We start from the raw sequence: 21983 nt of genomic DNA, 5'->3' as shown, positions 1-21983 counted from the left end.
ATATACAGATTATATATATATCTTATGTAATACATATTCGAGCCCTTAACACCTACTTCAATTGAATTATATAAATTCTACAAAAAGGAGAATTAAGGAGGGGGCGCGAAAGAAGGAAAATTCTATGAAGAGGCTCCCTACGGTCACACAGGAATCACCACCGTCGATCAGTCCATTGACCTGATCCTGGTCTCACCGCGGAGTGGCCAAGCCGTAGAAATCGTTTTGTCGCGAAAAGGAAAAGTAGGTTCGAAGACGATCGGTAGCGGTTGGAGAACTCCAAAGGGATCGCATTGATCTCTCTCTTTTTATATATTGATCAAGTGTTGGGTGATCAATGCGATTTCTCTGGAATTTTCCACCCGTTGCCACTTCTCCTCACCCCCTCTCGAGTAACTTTTGTATGTGTGCTCTCATTTTGGACATCTTAGATCCGTTTACACTAGGTACGTTTCTTAATTTTAATCTTCGTTTATTCCTTTTAATTTTTAAAGCATTTTTTTTGGATAATCTTGTAATTAAGTAGGCACGACTAATAAAAAAAAATTTTAAAAAAAGAATTGAATGGGATGCTCAAAATCATACCTTTGATTTTTCTGTGAGAGAATCAAATTATTTGGATTCTGGGAAAGAATATTGAGGGCACGATGTTAGAGTAGGTGGAGTACTCAGCTGTTTTTTTTTTTTAAAAAAAAATTGGTTAATTAAAAATCAATCTGAGTTGTTCTTTATTGGCTTTCGAGATTTCAGGATAATCACATCAACGAATAAACAAATGATAAACAAAGATTTTTTTTTTTATGTTATTAATTCGTAGTGATAGGACCTTTCTATTTTCAATCATAAATTACTTTTCTAGAAGAAGAGGTTTCTTGTTTGGGAAGCTAATCATGGGTTTAGTGATTACCTTATTAGATTAATCCACAAATCTTTTATTAGTATAAATCAACTAGTAGAACTAAACTAAGATGCTACGTACTAATTGTACAAAGTTATCAGTTGGTGGGTTTTCGACTATTAGAAGCATCTCACCCAAACTCTCTCTTTCTCTCTCTCTTTCTCTATTATGAGCCTGGCAACTTCTGTACTTATAAGTTGATTTCGATTATAAAGCTTCTGAATCGATGATTGTACCTTTCAATATAAGCTAAAGGATTTGAAGTATCTAAAATTAGAATTTCATAATTTTTCAAAATTATAATAAAGTATCAAATGAGTATAAAATAAATAGTCAAAATCAAACTATATTCTAAAACATAGTAGATCGGGTTCTTCAATTAATGATCAGAGTTATTGATCTAGATTTAACAAGTGAATAGAATTTTCTATAAAAATTTAATAAATTTTGATTCTGGTACACTATTACACTGTTAAAGTTGTTAATTTTGAAGCAACTTAATCGTAAATTATATGATGTCAAAAATTTTAGAATGTTATAAGAAAAGAAAGAAGAAACTAATATTTGAACATCAATATGTGGAGAACACCCGGAATGCCATTAATTCTAATACATAAGATTAGATAGGCAAATCAAGATGTGTATAGTTTAGATAATTAAGTTCTAAACATTTTTACCATTTTTGATATTAGCTCGGCATAATGGGTCCTGTTTAAACCCGTAGTTGTAAGCTGGACTACTTTAGTTTGTAATTTTGTACTAAACATGATATAAGCAAATGCTATAACCCAGTAAAGTTTAATGAGATAAACCCACATATATTTACCATTATTCTTGCCGAAAAACTTACTAGGTAATTAATTACAACAGATTACCTAATAGTGATCTAAAGAATTGATATTAGGTGACTAGCATAAGAAGATGCTTGGTTAAAAATAATTTTACATCATATCATCTGGCAACACACATTAATTCTTTTTCTGATAGTTTTTTTTTGCTCGGTCAATTTATCTGAATGAGCAGTGCGTAGTCTGTATTCGAATGGTGGATAGAGGCGGTGGAAAATTCTGCGGGGAATTGGGGCTGCAGGTCCAGATAGAAACTGTTAGATGTGTTTCGAAATTGATAATCGACTTTAATTTTGAGGCTCTGACTTATCTACTATTTCGCTGTGTAATCAATTTGAATAATAAGATAAAATAGATGTTTCTAGTATGTAACAGAGGGCTCGGATCGATAGGCCCGCCTCCCGAGGTACGAATTGGATTCAAAATCTGTTAAGAGTTTTTTTTTTTCGCTTTGTCCTGGCGGCGACAGATCGATCAATGTAAATTCTCTCATTTCTCGTTCATAATTTTTTTTTCTGTAAATAAATTTTTACGTAAATCTGTGTATTTTTTTCTTATTTGTTGTTTATCTACTTTATGTTTCGTCACTCCCGTTTCTATTTATGCGCTTGTCGTAACAGTAACCCTACAGTTCATGTACTCAAGAATCGACTATCTAACTTGAGAGTAACTTGAGAGTTATTTGTAGGCCAGATGAATTATTATGGCGGTGGAATGCGAGCTGTAGATTCCCCGTCAAATCAACGTATCCCGCTCTAATTTGATAGTAAAGTTAGAGATTACTTGTTGAGGAATATTTGGAGCTTTATAGGATATCTACAAAAGTACAATTTTTTATTTGGCTTGAGCTAAAAAGTTGAGTTCTAATGGCGAATATTTACTCAAAAGGGAGCGGACACGGGACGCGATTTGTGTGGTATGTGGAGACGATCTTGAGACCGCTGATCATATCTTCGTGAGATGCATTGTTAGCTAAGTATCTACTCATGATGACACTTGTAGGGGGTGAATGAGGAGGAGCTTTTGGGGGGTAGAGATTGATGATAGAGAGTAGTGCGAAGAGTTTGTGTATCTTAACGGCAATTTTGTGGGCAATTTGGCTGGAAAAAAATAAAATGATCTTCAGGAAGTTTGCGAGGACCCAATCCTTGCCGTAAGCAATATCAGAAGGCTGGTGAGATTGTGGGAGGAGCGTGTATTTAGCAGAAAATACAAATAGTAGTCTGGCATTTTAGTGGATTTTTTTCTTCTTTTTTAGTCTTCTTTTGTTCTATTTTGGTTTGATTATTTTTTGTATTCTTTTAGGTTATAGTTCCTTTTCGTTCCGTAGTTTCTCCTTATATCACCTTTTTTCCGTTGCTGTTTTTTTCATTTGTTTGTTCGTTTTTGAAAAACAAGGCTCGGTTGACTAAGTTTACATTTTATATGAATGAAGCGAAATATAGCAGGGCTACTATATTATTATGAGTATTGGGCCCTTCGTACTCATAAGTTATTTTCGATGATGGAGCTTCCGAATCGACGATCCACTCCGTTGAATATGATCTAGAATATTTGAAACTTCTAGAAAATAAATTTTGTAATTTTTCGAAATCATAATAAAGTCCATCAAGCGGGCATAAAATGAAAAGTCAAAATCGAACGATGTCTTAAAAATGGATGATCGGATCCTTCAATTTAAGATCGGAGTTATTGATCTTTATCTAGGTAGTAAATAGAATTTTCTATCAAAAATTCAACCTATTCGGATTCTTTTGCACCATTAAACTAGCAAGTATTCCATACCGGCCGTTAAAAATTGTCAATTTTGTGAACTTTTGATCGTAAGCTAAATGATGTCGAAAAATTATGAAATTTGATTTCTAGATATTTCAAATGCTCTAGATAACGTTTAACGGTGTGGATCGTCGATTCGGAAGCTCTATCATCGAAAATAACTTATGAGTACGAGGGCGATCGTACTCATAAAAGTATAGTAGCCGGACTATATATATATATAGAATTAGGCTGGAATATTATTAATAGTAAAACGCTCTTTTTGCTATCAAGTTTTTAACCCTTGGATGAAAAATTGTAAGGTCAGGATGATATTAGTCAGTTATAGTTGAATGGTCTCCCTAGGGTTGAGTGGTCTCCACTGGGTTATAGTATTTAGTCCAATGGTTAGAAATAATGAAAAGAGTTGATCCAAAGGCTAAAAAACTGGTAGCAAAAACGAGATTTTGCTACTAATAGTAGCCCAGTCCAACTCTCTCTCTCTCTCTCTCTATATATATATATAGCTAGGCTGATATATTATCGGTAGTACAGAGGCCTTCATACTACCAAATTATTTTTAATGATGCCGCTTCAAATTGACGATCGGCTCCGTTAGAGTTGATCTNGGTATGGGTTTATATGGTTCCAATGAACCAACATTAGATTTTGAAAGATTAATTAATCAATCATATCCTGTGTCGTTGGAAATAATATTCTATTTTGGCTTCCTTATTGCTTATGCTGTAAAATTGCCGATTATACCCCTACATACATGGTTACCTGATACCCACGGAGAAGCACATTACAGTACATGTATGCTTTTAGCAGGAATCCTATTAAAAATGGGCGCATATGGATTGATTCGGATCAATATGGAATTATTACCCCACGCTCACTCTATATTTTCTCCCTGGTTGGTGATAATAGGAACAATGCAAATAATCTATGCAGCTTCAACTTCTCTTGGTCAACGTAATTTAAAAAAGAGAATAGCCTATTCCTCTGTATCTCACATGGGTTTCACAATTATAGGAATTGGTTCTATAACCGACATGGGACTCAATGGAGCTATTTTACAAATGCTCTCTCATGGATTTATTGGTGCTGCACTTTTTTTCTTGGCGGGAACGAGTTGTGATAGAACACGTCTTGTTTATCTCGAAGAAATGGGAGGGATATCTATCCCAATGCCAAAAATATTTACCATGTTCAGGCACTCAAAATCACTTTAAGTAAGAAAATAGACTCCTTGTGATTTTGTTGCTGAATTTGTAGTATTCTCTGGACTAATTACTAGTACAAAATATCTTTTAATGCCAAAAATGCTAATTACTTTTGTAATGGCAATTGCAATGATATTAAATCCTATATATATATATATATATATAGTCCGGCTGCTATATTATCGGTAGTACAGAGGCTTCCGTGCTACCAAGTTGTTTTCAATGATGCCCCTTTCAAATCGACGATCAGCTCCGTTAGACTTGATCTATACTATTGAAAGTATTTGGAAACTAAATTTCATAATTATTCGGTATCATTTGCCTATCAAACGAGTAGTCTAAAAATGAACGGCTAAAAATAAAAATCTCATAAAAATGATGATAAAAGACTTGAATTTAAGATCAGAGGTATTGATCTTACTTTAAATAATAAAAAAAAATTTCTATAAAACTTTCATCTGATTTGGATTGTTTTACACCGTTAAATTTACAAATGCATCACATCTATCATTAAAATTGTCAATTTTGAGACTTTTTGATCACTAACCAAATAATGTTGAAAAATTCTGAAATTTAGTTTCCAAATATTTTCAATAGTGTAAATCAAGTCTAACGGAGCCGATCATCGATTTGGAAGCCGCATCATCAAAAACAACTTGGTAGCACGGAGGCGTCTGTGCTACCGATAGTATAGCAGCCGAACTCTATATAATATATATATATTATATTATATTATTATATATATATATATTATATATATATGAGTGAGGCTACTATGCTATCGGAAGCACGGAGCCTTCCGTGCTTCCAGCTTGTGTTTCGATGTTGCGGCTTTCAATCGTCGATCGGCTCCGTTAAACTTGTCTAGAGTATATGAAGTACCTAGAAAATAAATTTTATGATTTTACGATTATCATTACCTAGTGAACGAAGTGGCTCAAAATCAACGACTGAAAATAAAAATCTTACAAAATGTAATAATATGACATTAAAATTTTAATCAAAGATATTGATTTTTTTATATAGTATAAAGAATTTTCTATCAAAATTTCACGTGATTTGGATATTTCTACACGTTAAACTTACAAACGGCTCACTCGGCCATTGAAATTTGTTGATTTGAGCCCATTCGATCACTAGCAAATGATATCGAAAAATAATAAAATTATTTTCTAGGTACTCCAAATACTCTAGATCAAGTTTTAATGGAGCGATCGACGATTTGAAAGTCGCAACATGAAAACGAGCTGAAAGCACGGAAGGCTCCGTGCTTCCGATAGCATAGTAGCCTACTCTATATATAGCCTCACTTTTAAAAGCATCAAGAGAATGGTGCTGTGAGTTTTTTAACCTTGATAGAGAAATGTAGGGTTGGATGATGGTGATAGGTGGTGGTTAGGTAGAATAGTGTTTGATCCAAGGGCTTTAGTAATCAAGGAGTAGCATCCAAGGGCTTAAAACTAATAGCACCAAAGAGTGATACTTGTAATAAGTATTCTAGCTCAATTTAGCTAACTCCTATATATAGAGAGAGGAAGAGAGAGAGAGAGAGAGTTGAGCTGGAATGCTATCGGTAGCCAACTGCGGCTCTGTTGCCACCAATGTTCAATGATGGAGCTTTCAAATCGATGATCGGTACGTGAACATGATCTATTACTTGAAGTATTTAGAAATTAAATTTCAAATCTTTTTTATTATCATTTACCTAATGTCAAAGGGTTTCAAAATTAGTAATTTTAATGGTTGATACGAGGGGTTTTCTCGTTTAACGGTTATAAGACTATCCAAATCAATTGAATTTTGGTGGAAATTCTTTAACTATTATAGAACAGATCTATACTCTCGATCATGATTACAAATTTTCTATATCACCTTTTAGAGGATATTTATTTCAGCATTTCATTTTACGCCCAATTGATGGCAAGAAAACAATATCGGAATTATGAAAATTTGATTTTCTGATACTTCAAGTGTTATTAGATCTTTACACGTACTGATCGTCGATTTGGGGCTCATCATCGAAGCAAATGGGTGACAACGGAGCCGTTTGCTACGATAGTATCCAGCTTAACTATATATATATATATATATATATACTATTATATATATAATATTAATATAATAGAGCAGGGCTGCTGTGCTCTCAGGAGCACGGAGTCTCCGTGCTCCTGAGCCGTTTTCAATGATGGAATTTTCGAATCGACGATCGGCTCCGTTAGACTTGATCTAGCGCATTTGAGTATTCTAGAAAATAATTTTTGCAGATTTTTCAATATCATTTACCTAGTGATCGAAGAATTCAAAATCCATAATTTTTAATGGTTGATATCTGCGTTTTCAAGTTTAACGTGTTAGAAGTATTCAATCAGATGAAATTTTTAATAGAAATTTTTTTTATATATCTACACAAGATCATATATTCTGATGAAATTTTAGTGCTATATCAACACTTTTTATAGGATTTTTTATTTTCAGCCGTTTAAAATTATTGATTTTGAATCCTTTCGATAGCTAGTAAATAATATCGAAAATCGCAAAAATTATTTTCTAGAAACTTTAAATATGCTAGATCAAGTTTAACGGAGCCGATCGTCGATTCGAAAACTCCATCATCGAAAACGGCTCAGGAGCACGGAGGCCTCCTTGCTCCTGAGAGCGACAACAGCCTGCTCTATATATATATATATATATATATATATATATATATATATGAATGAATCTGGTTGTCCAGCTCGATTTTTGCTGGTCAGATTAAACCTAGCTAACTCATAAAACCATGTCTGGTCGCACGCGTGGAACCACCCCGTTAATATATCGCAATTTATACATAACCCTACATACCGAATTGAAAAACAGAAAAATTTACCTTACTGAACCAATCATGCATTCAGAATTGAACAGCAAAATGCATAATAATTGTCCTGATTCCAAAATGTTCATTTTACTACTACGATGTCTCTTACCACTGATACTAACAAATTATACAACCATTAGATCCAAATAACACACGGCTTACATTACGAAAGCAGTTTTAAGAACAATAAAGCAGACATACAGGGACAAGTTCGATGATGGAAACCATCCATCGGTTGCTTATTTACAGCATGCTATCAGTCCGCGCAGGCAGTCGCCGGAAGAAGTTCACCGGCGCCGAGGGCAGCCTGTGGCGGAACCTCGGGTGCCTCATGATGTAGAACCCCACCAGTGCGGCCAAGACCTGGAACGGCGACACGTACAGCACGATTGCGGCGATCAGGCAGAAAAGCACGAAAATCGCAGTGGCCCGCGGGTCCCGCCAGCTCAGCAGCGCCTGGATCCTCTCCCCCTGCGTCGCCATGTCGCCCACCACTGTCTGTATCCTTCCTGCCACGCTCCTCAGCCTGTCGTACCTCATTCTAACCAACTCCGCGCTGCGGCTCGTCGGAAACGTGTCGAACTCCTCGTCCAGCTCGTCGGGGTGTACGGCCTCAGCGTGCGATATTTTCGTGTTCATGTGGGGAGGATAGCGCGGGCGGTACCGGTAGTTCCACAGCCCGATCAGGAACATGTAAAGGAATATTGTAGGGAGTATCAGCTCGGGAAAGCAAACGAGCATTATGAAGAGGACGTGGACCAGTACAGTCGTGATAGGGTTCTTCCACGCGCATACGTCCCCAAACCATTTGCTTGCAGCAAACAGGCCTGAGAAGACGGACATCAGCCTAAAGAAGTTCGCTTTGCTCTTCCGCATGCTCCAAAGGTGAGAGTCGACGTCAGACATGTACTCCACCACTTCCTTTCTTAAGGGCGGCTCCATACGGCTCAGACGGGCAGCGACGATCTGAACAGCTTGGTGGCGCAGCATCTCAAGCTGCATCACGGTTAATGGGCGGGTGTAATGCATCTTTGGCAGCGGAGGACGCGAGTAAATGTATAGCATGTTGATCAATGATGTGGACGAGAAGCGTATGGCAAGGTGGAGCTCGCCCATCTTCTTAACCCCCGAAGGGTGCAGGACCAGAAGTGGGTAAGAGTGTGTGTACACCCGCCCGGTTTCGAGAGTGGAGAGGCGGATGCGGACCTTGCCTATCTTGACATCTTTGTTACCGTTACTGTTTCCGCCCTTTTCGCCAAGTTGGCAATTGTCGAAAACTCCGACAGTGAGGACGGTAGATGGGTCATAGACTTCCCAAGTATACTGCTCGTTGTACTTAGGGCTCAGGCTGTTGATGATCGTTCGGGTTCGAACCCACTTCTGGCCGTACTTGGCCACACAGTACGTATCTGAAGTTCCCTTTCCATCTCGTGTTTTCATAGGATGAAGGCCGTCCGCACTAAGTACACCGAGCTCAAGCAGACCTATTGATGGTTTCCAAAGCTGCTTAGCTGTAGGTCGAAGGTCACTGCTGTAGTGAGTTGACTCGTCAAGAACATGATATCCTCCTTCCAAACAAACACGAAGATGAATTCGACTCGAAAATTTGTCCTTCTTCAACTGATCCACATCAACTATAAATGGCTTCTCAAGGTTAAACCACCGGCCATAGAGAACACGGTCATCGACCCGCTTCTCAATAGATTGCAGCGGTATAATAACACGCCCAATTGTCTCGTCTTTATTAGGACCGACACGATCTTCGACAGAAAGAATGAGGGGATCCTCAAATGGTTCAGCAGCCACAAGCATATGGTCTTCATTCCAGAGCGGATTAAATGTTCGGGCCTGAACTGCCTTTGTCCTCAAAAACTGATTTCCTAATTGGACCTTAACATACACATCAGGAAAACGAGTCTTATCTGGTATAATAATATCTTGGGCCTCAATGATGTTGAGCCGAAGGTACCACAGTCTCGGCGCGTGGTAGACCTTCGACCTGATATGAGCGTTTATGACTGCGGAATCAATTGGTGCCGCAGCATCCGAATGCCATGCATCAGAAAAAGCCTCATCAGCTTGCGTGCCCATCCAAACAGCAAGCATCAACTCACCCTTCGTTTTATCTCCCCTCTTGCCTTCAAGTTTGTACCACTCTGGTGCCAACGGGCTATCAGGAGGGACCCGGGTTGGGATATCATTTAAATCAAACCGCACTAGCCCAACAAAATCGTCCTTCACCAGATCTTTGTCTTTGACCACGACTTCAAGGACTGAGGACTGCATCCGGTCTCGCGAGAAAGCAAAGACTTCGTTCCATTCTGGATTCTGCTTTTTCTCAAAGTGCTTAGTTATTCCCTTGTAGTTACCAACTCTCACTTCCACAAAAGGATCAAGGCTCCCAGATGCGTCCATGGCTGGCAAATCCCGCGCTTTGACCACACGAACAAATAAATACTGCATCTGTTCAACAAGGTCATATGTGCTTGCAGGCTTATCTGCACGTATGACCCGGCCGGCAACAACCCGCCCACCCCCCAAAAATGGACTGGTCTCTTTGAGCGCATAATCAACCGGTTGCTGTGATGCAGCCGAGTACATCCTAACAATTTTGGGCGGCTCAGGTTTCATCTGATCAGTCGCGTACTTCACTGACTGCTCACTAATTGGAGCCGTAGAATGGTGATGGACTTCTTTTGGGACAGTGTGGAACATATGCCTCTTTTCAGACATCCGTTCTTTCGGGGGATCGAATATTGGATTTGGTACTTGAGGAGGATTATTAACTACAGGATCAAAAGATGGAAGAGGATCCGAAGGTCTGATCGAGGGATCATCAGTAAGGAATACTTTTAGCCCCAACTCTCCTTTTACACGGGAGAAGATCCCACGTTTCTCCAGCGGGTAATGCATTACAACAGCATCGGAGAAGGGAACAAAAGAGGTGCCTGCAATCCGGACTTTGCCTAGGAAGGACTTAGAGTGCATGGTTTTGCTTACATTGTAGATATAGGCTTCGAGAGCAAGGTTGGGGAGGTTCTCGGGGTCTGCAACATTGAAATAGAAACACTCATTCCAGACCGGGTTGAGGTCCTTTTCCTTGATGGTGGTGCGAAATTTCTGGCCTTCAAAGTGTAGTTCCACACAGGGATTAGCAGAACCTTGCCCATCCTTGGGCATTAGGTCGTGCGCACTTGTAACCTCCACCCCTAGCTTGTAATTACTCATCTTTGATACAAATGGTTGTGCTAGGTTGAGGAATATTTATCTGATAAAAAAGGAGTTAGAACATGATGTTAGTGGTGATATTGGACATGTGGCAGAGCATATCTAGGATTTCGTAAATGAAAATTGCAAATGAAAAAGAGACAAACATGGAAAGGACCATTAAATAATTATTCATATAAATTTATTTAAGATATAATAAGAAGAATTAGCTATTTAGGCATTTAAATCCTCAATTTAAATTTCATATTAGAATTTGCCAGAGAATATGGATATATGACCCAATTGAGGAAACATTACTACAATGAGAAGCTCGCTAATCTGAGCATTGCAGTCCTGACAATGACTATCAGAACAAAATGACACATAATGCAAAAATGCTATGCCTATAAATAAAGTAGGCAGCAGCAATGTAAATAAAGTATAGGGAGATCATTGTTAGAAGCATGATGTAAGTTCCAGTTATCTTCATGATCTTAAAGTTTGCATTACGGAGGTTCTTGACAGTAAGGGAAATACACAAACTTTTCAACTTTGACAAACCTTGGGTCCCAAAGGTTCCCAAGGTTACTTGAAAAGAAGTTGGTTGAAATAAAGTAACATGTTTTTCAGCTACTATAAAATAATATCGTGCTTAGTGTTGTACTTCAAACTTCCAACAAGCCAGTAATACAAGAAAGACAATATATCCACCTTTACAAGTATACCTCACCTACTAAATTACATTTCAAGAATTAGGCAGGCTAATGACACATAATTAGAACATAAAAATTGGAACACAAGAGTACACTTGATCTTCTAAAAGACGTTTCGAAAAATAGGTACGTTAACCACACAATTGAGAAGATAAATATTAGAATCTATTAACTTATCCACTTTCATATGTAGTTAGGTACAGTTAGGTAGCTTACGAAGTTTCTACATATTCTAAGCATACATATATGCACCTAAACAAGAATCATTTATGATAATGGACGAGCCTGTTGAAAGCACAAAATCCAGTCAATATGCAAAAACCTTCCTCCTAACTCTTCAGAAATCAAATAAGGCAATTGAGAAATCAAATAATAAACTGATGCTCTATACATCTGTTCATTTACTAAAACAGCTTGAGAATCAGAAAGACAACTGTATGATCTCATGCACATATTGGGATACACATCTACCTCAAAATCCCTTTTGCTAGACTCTGCAAAATAGCTGATTTTCAAAATGAAAGTCTGATCTCCAAATCTTGGATGATTAGATTGGTTCTACTCCACAATTTTACACAACCCTGAGCCTATTGGCCTATCCACTAGGTTGCTCGCCCACTAATCCTTATATCACCTCGTACCATGATGATCTCGCATATGCAGTATTTTCTATGCACGAATATAACAAGGTTGTGAAGCATCAGGTCCTTCAAAATTGCTTTCCCTACATAATTCTGCTGATTTCCTTGTTGGCATCAGGAAAGCAATTTTTATCTCAGAGAAAGGAATATGAGTTTTTGACCTTACCTCTAAAGTCGGTAATAGTGCGGTAGCATTTTATCCCCCAACTCCTACCCCCTAAACTCCTACTTTTTTCACTCTTGAAAAATATGCAATTAAATGGACAAAATATTGTAATTGCATATATTTTTTTCTCTCTACGACTTACTGTTCCTGTTCCAAGTGGTTGAACTTACTGACGTAGGGAAAGAAAATATTGTGGTTTCTTTGAAAATGCTTTTTAGTTGCTAGTGCCCTAGACAGAGAAATCCAACCAACCATGTTGTCTTGCCATGCACTTCACCACAATAAGAGAATGCCAAGATCTCAATTCTTATAAAGTGCTGTCTAACAAGGCCAAATTCTAAAAATGTTATTCAGATCAGAATGGTGAATATACATCTAATATATATCTGACTTTCCACCTTATGATTTGATGTCACAACAACCATATATAGGGATGCAAACAGATCCGGGTTGGTGGAGCTCCCGCCCCAATCCGCCCCGACGGGGGCAGTAAATGGGAGAAAATAAACGGATTCGGGGCAGTAAACGGGATAAATTTTACGATCCGAGACGGATTCGGGGCATAAAACGGGAGAAATTTTGACCCGCCCCGAATCTGCCCCGAATCCGCCCCAAAAATCATTTATATTTTACAAAAATATTCCTAAAAAATAATGTATTTACAAAAAAAGTTCAAAATACAAATAAGTTAGTACTCTCATTTCTAATGTTTTTGAAAATTTTGAATTTTGTTTTGAATTGTGATTGATATTTTTGGTTTTTATAATTGATATTGTTAAATTATATATATAATATTATTAATTATTAATTTATATTTTACAAAATATTAATAATATTATAATTTTATAAAAAATATTAGTTGGCGGGGCGGATTCGGGGCACCGGCGGGAGGCGGGTTACGAGGCGGGGCGGATTATGGGATGTATTTTTTAACCCGTCACGGATTCGGAGTGGAAGGCGGGGCGGAATTTTGCTAGTCAGGGCGGGAGGCGGGGCGGGGCTCCCGCCCCCAGATCCGCCCCGTTTGCATCCCTAACAATATATGAGGCATTCTGCACTACAAATAAGCATATACAAATACGCTGCAAAAATTACTAAATATGAAAGCTATATTATCAACAAGCAACACAGAAAACTTGTAAGATAACAAAGAAAGAGCCAGAAGGTACTAAGTGAATCAATCAGTTAAAAAAATAAAAAAATTATAATAGCATGACCCCTTTTGCTGGGGAATTACATGAAGGTTCAGCAATGAAATCAGTAACCAACTGAAATAAAACCATCTAAGATCCAAAGAAACCAATATCATATAGACATCTAAACTTTTGCACATTTGAAGGAAAAGATGAAAAATCTGCTTTGACCAGATCTCTCATAGGAACAAATTCTAGAATTAACGAAGTTGCTTTTCTCAGAACACTTGCACAACCATCAGTTTATCAATCGATAAAGCATGCTAACAAAGATACTTATACAACACATGCTGCCTCAACAAATCAAACACCAGAGAAGAAATAGGTTGAAATCAAAAGAAAAACACAATGTATTGATTGCATAAGCATTCAAGACCTATGGCATAAATGAAAAGAGTTCGTCGACATGACTAGACCTCTTGCTGGAAAACAGAACTCAAAAAACTTGCGGAGTAAACACACTTCTGTAACAGTGCAGAATCAAAGCAGCACGAGGTAGAAGCAAAAGCAAATATTACAATCTCTAGTTTTCATAAGCTGACTGAGCCATAGAATTATTAGAAGAAATGCAACAACTAAGTAGAAGGTCTTTGGTGACAGAGAAAAAGAAAAAGAAAGGTAAGAAAAATGTAAGGATACCCCCTCAGCTAGACACTTGACTATATTTTTCTTGTTAACTTTCAATTAATTTGATTTAGGCTATTTCAATATATTGAATAAGCAATTTTGTCAAAATTAATGACTTCACTCGCTATCGGGCATTGAAATCAACATTTTATTAGTTAGAACACTTGTATAACTACTAAATGTAGTGAAATCCTAAGCTAATTTGATCTGAATCACTTAAATCAAAATAACTGAAAGTTGATGGGGTCTCAGTCTGAGAAAAAATAAAGATCCGAGGACTACTTCAAAACCGGCTATAGTTGAGGGGTCTCCATCCATCTTTACCCAAAGGAAAATAAAATTTGACCAGATTCCAAGCAGAGCAGGTGTAGATTGAAACGTAAGATCGCCTCTTTCTTTATCCCAATTAATCAGATCTGGACGTACAGCATACCACATTAGTTTAAAAATCAAAATAATATACATATTAAAGCAAAGTCGATTAGGGTTCTGTCTCTATCTTTTTCTTTTTCTTTTTTTTTTCTAAATCTTTTGTCCTCCCTTTTGCTTTTGGGGAAGATACAACCTACATTACTAAACAACCCGCTATTCATACTAATAGCGCGATCAAAATAAAAAAAAAAAAAGAAGAAAACCACGATCGCATCATTCCTAGTGATTTAAGCTAAAGAGAACAACTCGAAGAGGAACCACTACACAACAGTCAAAACGCGCAGATCAGAACCCTAAGATGCCGTAGAGCGTCAGAACCACTCAGATCCAATCGTTTCCGCACGAAATAGTAACATAATCCAAAACAAACGCCAAAATAATCGAATATTCCAAAAGAAAACACCTCAAAAAGTAAAGAAAATACCTCAAAAAGTAAAATCCAAACAAACAAAACAGAATCACGAAGGCTTTCTCAACCTGAAGCTAATATTCGCTCGTTAGCTCAATCTGAAGCGAATCCGAACCTCCGAAGCTGGCTCCACCTGTCACAGGGAGAAACTTAATACCTCATCCATGGCAACTAAGGATTCAGGCGAAGCACGGAGAAGAAGAAGAAGCAGAAGATCAACCAACCTCGTGGAAATTAGAGAGAAGGGGGAGGAAGAGACCCAAACGCCATTATCAACAGAGGGAAGGAGACAGCGACTTCGTTTCGGATTGGTGCTCCCTTTCGCTTTTTCGCCCCCTTTTGTATCCTTTCTTCTTAATGAGTGGTGAGTACGTAATCTTTAAACGGGATTATGAGCCGACGCTGCACTTAATTAGCGTTTTAATTAATTTGAATTAAACACGCGAAACGCGCTTGGGAGCGGAGACCCCCACAAAAGCTTGCTGAGTGGACCGAGTGTACCACGTCATCCGAAAGAAATAAACCAGTTGGGGTGGAGCGTTGGGAGGGTGTTGATGTGCAGTTTTAAAGTGGCCGGTCTACAGGACGCGGTCTAGGAAGAGTTTTGTCTGAGTTAACGGGGAAAGTAATAAGTTAATAACTCAGTAGGTGGCGTCAAAGCGGGGGCGAATTTTTAGGTTACTGTTATGAGTACACCGGCGGGCCCTTCCACACATGGCGTGTCAAATGGGACTTTTTTTTATAAATTAATCCTCTAGCACCCGTTTAGTTCAGGATTAACGGATGGAATAACCCTTTAACTTCGAAGTTATTTCCAAACATCTAATTTAGGGATGGAATTACCTCATCCCATCCTACTACTATAACCAAACAAAATATTATTTTACCTACTACCCTCCTTATCCCACCTACTCCAACCAAACACTATTTTATTTATACCTGAACTAAACCCAATTCTCAACCAAACACAAAATTACTCTAACCCCATCTTAACCCTGAACTTAATTCTATTCCTGAAATAACAAGTTTTTACTTAACCTCGAAACAAACGGTGGCCTAGAATTTTAAAATTTGCGAAATGATCTTTTTAAAATTATATTTGTAAAACTAACCTTCATTTTGCCACGTAGGCGTAAGAATAGATTTTTTTTAGAAAAAGGCGGTGAACGATTTACCGCCTTCAGTACTAATGAATTTTTTTTATAAAAGCGGTGAATCGTTCACCACCTTCAGCACTAATATAATTAGTAAAGACGGTGAATGATTCACCGTCTTTTGCTTATTTAATATTTTTTTTATATCCCATATATAATCTTAACAACCACATAAAAACTATAACAAATCACATATAATCTTAACAACCACGTAAAAACTATAACAAATCACATATAATCTTAACAACCTGAAAATCCTAATAATCTATCCATATAATTCTAACAATCAAATACAAATTTTAATACGCATACTAAAAACCTCACTTTTTCCTATTTTTCATCAAACAACCTCACTTTTTTTTTATTTTCCATATAATCCACGTATAATCCTAACAAACTCACTTTTTTCTATTTTTCTTCTAACTTTTTTCTATTTTCCATATAATCCACGTACATAAAAATGTGAGGCTGTTAGATGGGAGATAGAAAAAAGTGAGATTTTTAGAATTATATGAGGATTATTAAAATTTTTATTTAATTGTTAGAATTGTATGGATAGATTATTAGAATTTTTAGGTTGTTAAAATTATATGTGATTTGTTATAATTTTTATGTTGTTGTTAAGATTATATATGGGATATAAGAAAAAATATTAAATAAGCAAAAGACGGTGAACCATTTACCGTCTTTACTAATTATATTAGTAAGATGATGAATCGTTAATTCACTGTCTTACTGAAGACGGTGAACGATTCACCACCTTTATAATAAAAAATTTTCCTCTGCCTACGTAGCGAAAGGAGAGTTAGTTTTACAAATATAATTTTTGAAGGATTATTTCACAATTTTTAAAATTTTAGAGAGTTAGTTTATAAAAAAAGTCCTGTCAAATGACGAATTTATCCCTCGATTTTTTTTTTAAGTTATATATATATATATATATAGAGGATAGGACTACTCTACTCTTATGAGTATAGATTTTTTTGTACTCATAAATTTTTAGCAATTAAATAAAGGCGTGCGTTTAGAATTATAATGATTTTCAAGTAAGATGATAATGGTCTCCTAAGGTTGAATGGGTGGTTAGTTAAATAGTATGATCTAACGGGTGAAAATGATTAAAAAGGTAAATCTAACGGCAGAAAATTTATAAGTACAAAAAAGTTTATAGTCGTAAGAGTATACTCATAAGAGGAGTCCAGCTGGGATACTCATAAAAGGAGTATCCTTATAAGTACAAAGAAATCTATACTCATAAGAGTCTATACAGCTTGGAATACTTATAAGTACAAAAAAGTCTATACTCGTAAGAGTATACTCATAAGATGAGTTCAGCTGGGATACTATCGATAGCACTAAGGGCTTGATGCTATCGAGTTTTCCACCGTTAGATTTAACCCTTTGATCATTTTTATTCATTAGATTATCCTATTCAATCAACCACCCACTCAACCCTAATGGGTCCATATCATCCTAATTGCACATTTCTGAATCCAAGGGCTAAAAAATTAATAATACCGATAGCTTGGTGTTATTGATAGCATTCCAGTCTAGTTCCTCATAAGAGAATATATATATATATAGAAATAAAAAAATTATACGTTGTTTTCACTTTGACTACACCCAAAAACAAAATATTATCTAACTATAATTATTGGCCTAAAGTTTAATTATCTATATATTAAGAATGCACTAAACTTTGATCATTTATGCTAAAATAAAATATTTATTATGTGAAAAATGCATGTAATATAACTAAGTTTCAGCAAAATAAGTAAAGAAGGTGGTAGAATTTCTTATTAAGGGTTGATTTGGTATTGATGTCTATCTAACATTATTAGATAAAATAAAGTCGGGATAAAAGTATATAGGGATAAGGTTCTGCGTTCTCCTGCGGGACCGCAGAAAATATATCATAACCGACTCGTTGCGGTATGCAGAATACAATATTACGTACCGAAACAAACAGAATATTTTTTCATCGTACTTTCTCACCATACGTAAAACAATCTCTCTGCAATCCCAAATGAAGCATTCGGTTTTACTAATAAAATAAAAAAACTAGAGAAAAAGTTTTTTTTTTAAAAAAAAACTTAGTACATAAATGAGAAAAATTTTAAACTAAAAGAAAGCCTTTAATTAAAACTTTTATTTATACTGCGGAAAAGAAAATCTTAAAAACATATCTATCTAACAACAGTTGTCAAATGTTGATGACGTTGAAGATTTTTTAAATATGAAAGAGATAGGAGAACCTTCACACATAAACGTGTGAACACAAAATTCTGGAAAGGGATTTTTCATGAAAGAGAACTGATGAGATCCAGTGTGATCTCAATGAATAAATGCAAAGCAAAAATAAATCTCTAACTGTATTTATTTGTTACCCATAAAAAAATTATACACGAAAAAAATCTTTTTTCTAAATTTTATAAAATAATTTAATTTTATGAAATTTTTGTATGCTAAAAATTAATCGCTTCAAATCATTTTTGAGTCTGTTAATCCAGAATAATTAACGTGTATTTGAGATTTTAATTCAATAAAACTTGTCCTTAAGTACTGGGTAACATTTACTTGTGAGTTGCGACATCAGCATCAATAATATTCGAATCCTAAGCTAGCTAATTAGGTATAACGTGTGACAAGCATCGACATGTTGCTGCTTTTATCCAAATCGTTGAATCCCGCGACCCCCCTATGAAAATTCCACAACATGTGATGCACCCTCAGATAGAGTAAAAGTATTCCAACCATGGCATATTCCTCTGTGCAAGATTTTTCTTTTATTTATCAATCGTTTCTAACACAAGTGGTAAAAAAATTTAATGATTAATAATCAAAGTTTTAAGTTCAAAACTTAATAGCTTCATATTTTCAGCTACGTTCATTTATTATGAAGCAGATAGCATGCAATCATTCTCTCTCTCAAAAAAGAAAAAAAAAAAAATGTTTCCACCTCTTTTTATTAGCTTATAATTAGAAGTGCTGATTTGAATTTTTAGAATCGGTTTTTATTTAACAACTGTATAATTAATTTAGTTGGCAAGGCGCCTTTCTTTAAGAGAGAAGTTGATAGTTAGATCTTGATTGTATGTGTTTGTGGTCTAGTTTAATTATTCTCAAAGGTCGAAAGATCCACCACCTTGCAACAGGTACATTTGTTGGTTGATGACGTAGTAAGTGCCAAGTTTAAGTCACGTTTCAAGCATAAATATGATCTGTGGAAGATTGTAGGGAGATTACATTTTGTGCGTTTATAATGAGAAATATTCAATACATTTTCGTACATAATATCATATTTCGCACATCGCAATACATATATATTTTTTTATCATTCCACTAGAAAATATGAAAGCATATTCATATATGCTTTTGTCTTAACTTTATATTCATATATGCGAGGGGACCCTATTGACTTGCCAGAAAGCGAGGAAAAATATAAATTGGATTTTTCCTCATGTTGCCTCCACAGGGTAATTATTGTATAAATGAAGTTTTATTACACTCTTGAAATATTTTTATAAATTAATCAAAGGTCCCTACCTTACAATTAGTGTCCACACATTAACAACACATAAAACAATTGCCAAGAAATTATAACAATAAAAAATATCATAGTAGAACATTGTTTTTACATGCAGCTGATGTATAAACATAATGATAAGGTTTTCAAGGGCATAATGATAAGGTTTTCAATAGGTATATAAATGAACTCCAAAAGGGTTGTATAATTTCTCAATGTATCACTAATATTCTTTAAAAACAACCTACTTTTCCAAGAGCTCTTATTTCCCACTAGTTTTATAAATATTTTTTTTATCAAAATTATATTTAAAATTTTGTGAATCTAAGAATAATAAAGGTATAAAAAAATTTATACACACATATAGATCATAGGTACTATATATTTTTCACTAGGAAAAACTTCAAAAACCCCGCCTGTAGTGTTGTAGTTTCTCACTTTTGCCCCCTGTGGTTTCGTTTTTATTTTGTCGGTAGCTTTTTCGTTAATAATTTTTATTAAATTATATATAAAAAACTTCAGATACCCATCTAGATTTATCAAATATTCACTTTAGTACTCTTTAATTTTAATTTTATCACTGATTTAAGAAAAAAAATAATGAAATTTATAAGAAAAAGAGAAAAAAGAAACTACAGAAGGGCAAATTGATATATTTTAAACCACAGAAAAGCAAAGTGAGAAACTACGAAACCACTGGGGGACTTTTTAAAGTTTTCCCTTTTCATTAAAAGTTAAGAGGAAAGAGACACATTATTTTACTCGAGTAGCTCGGTGTAATTATTGAAACACAACGCAGGTACAAAAATTGTAAAGTTCAAGCAGCAAAAATAAAAATTATTTATGTATGTCTTCAATAAATCAGATTATACTGACAAGGTGTATACGTGTCATCTTTATTAAAAAATAAAGTTATTATATATATTTTTAATAAAAAATAATTAATTCAGACATGAAAAGAGAGGGGCGGCTACTCATGTTCCACGTGGCGTTGACGCCATCGGATCAGTCACGTCGCACGTGGGCCCAGATCCCTTTGATCATGTGGACCCCACAAGGAATAAATATCTCGTACCATGGCCCTTCGAAGGTTTTGCGAAATTACCAAGACGAGATATCCACGGACCACGTCCACCACGTCACCGGTACACCAGTCATGGGAAAATCAAGTGGGCCGAGTTTGCTCTTGCTTTTATCACAGCTACTACGCATAAAACTTAACAGTATTATTAAGTCAAAACAATTAAGTTATATATAAAAAATACAATAATAAATATTTTGCACTTTAACTGTTCATTTCCTTGTATTTGTATAGCACAATAATACTAGTTTGATATAAATAAATTATTGAATACTGAGACCAGATACTCGTTACGTCCAACATCTTTCTCTTTAGTAGGCATGGGCTCTTTTTCTCATCTCCATTTAAATGTTATGCACGCTCTGCAACAAACATAAAATATAATAGGAATTAAAAGTAAAAATAAAATTGAAAGCAAAAAATAAAATAATTTGTGAAACTTTGGTGGTGCACGGATGATGCGGTGGACCGTGTCCTAGCCCAGCCCACTTCCACGGCAGGGGACGAATGAAGTCTAATGGGCCCCAATATTCGGCTCATTAGCAGGCCTAGCTGCAGATGTATTCAAATATCTTTTTGGATTTTCTTTTTTCCCCCCTTTCTTTTCTAGACTAGACATTTCATTATATGCTGGGATTGGAATTAGAATAAAACTCAAATCTCTCCCAGGGTGCAGGTGGTTTCAATGCACGTTTTGATTAGATACAATTTTATGTGTAAAAAATTTCTACACATGGAATGAATATTCCACTACTCATCAGCAGAAACTTTCTATGTGGCATCTGCATTAGGGTGCGTTTGGTTCGCGCTATCTTTTAAAGATTTCTAGAAATCTAATAAGAATAAAAAAAATATGACGGTGTTTGGCTAAATGAACTAAGTAATCTAGTTGGTAATATTAGATTACTTGGGAATGAAATTCATCCCAAAGTACTAATCTCATTTCCTTGAGGGATGATGAGTATCCTCATATTAATGGATTGGAGTAATTATAATATGTCTAATCTTTTTTTTTCTCTCTACCCGCCGACTAGTTGGTATTATTTTTCTTTACATTCTAACCTCATATCACTCTCTAAACTTATATTTTTCTCTTTAAACTTCAATTCTTTTTCTCTCTCTAAACTAGGCTTTCTCTCTCCCACTTTTTCTAAAATCTCAACTCTCTCACTCCTAATTTCGACTCTATTTCTCTTTCTATTTTTTTTAATTATACTCTTTTTTTCTAATTTATGTTCTCTCTCTTTTTTCTA

General features: G+C 35.7%; 1 protein-coding gene and 1 long non-coding RNA gene across 4 annotated transcripts; one reads left to right on the top strand and one right to left on the bottom strand.

Moving 5' to 3' along the window:
• LOC109728924 lies at positions 1–2303 on the top strand. The gene is made up of 2 exons (XR_002221167.1): positions 1–446; positions 1922–2303. It is a non-coding gene; the product is annotated as an uncharacterized LOC109728924 (long non-coding RNA).
• On the bottom strand, positions 7589–15340 carry LOC109728935 (FT-interacting protein 1-like). 3 transcript variants are annotated; one of them, XM_020259490.1, is made up of 3 exons: positions 15194–15340; positions 14985–15102; positions 7589–10849 (listed from the first exon to the last, which is right to left on the bottom strand). In XM_020259490.1, the coding sequence occupies exon 3, from the start codon at positions 10807–10809 to the stop codon at positions 7825–7827; it is 2985 nt and encodes a 994-aa protein (XP_020115079.1). In that variant the 5' UTR covers positions 10810–10849; positions 14985–15102; positions 15194–15340; the 3' UTR covers positions 7589–7824. The 3 variants fall into 3 exon arrangements, with proteins under 3 accessions (XP_020115079.1, XP_020115081.1, XP_020115080.1); XM_020259492.1 differs by having other exon boundaries at positions 15038–15102; XM_020259491.1 differs by lacking the exon at positions 15194–15340 and having other exon boundaries at positions 15038–15187.

This window comes from Ananas comosus, linkage group 25 (genome assembly GCF_001540865.1).
Source record: "Ananas comosus cultivar F153 linkage group 25, ASM154086v1, whole genome shotgun sequence".
Taxonomy (NCBI): Eukaryota; Viridiplantae; Streptophyta; class Magnoliopsida; order Poales; family Bromeliaceae; genus Ananas; species Ananas comosus.
This window is presented reverse-complemented; position numbering and strand designations above follow the sequence as displayed.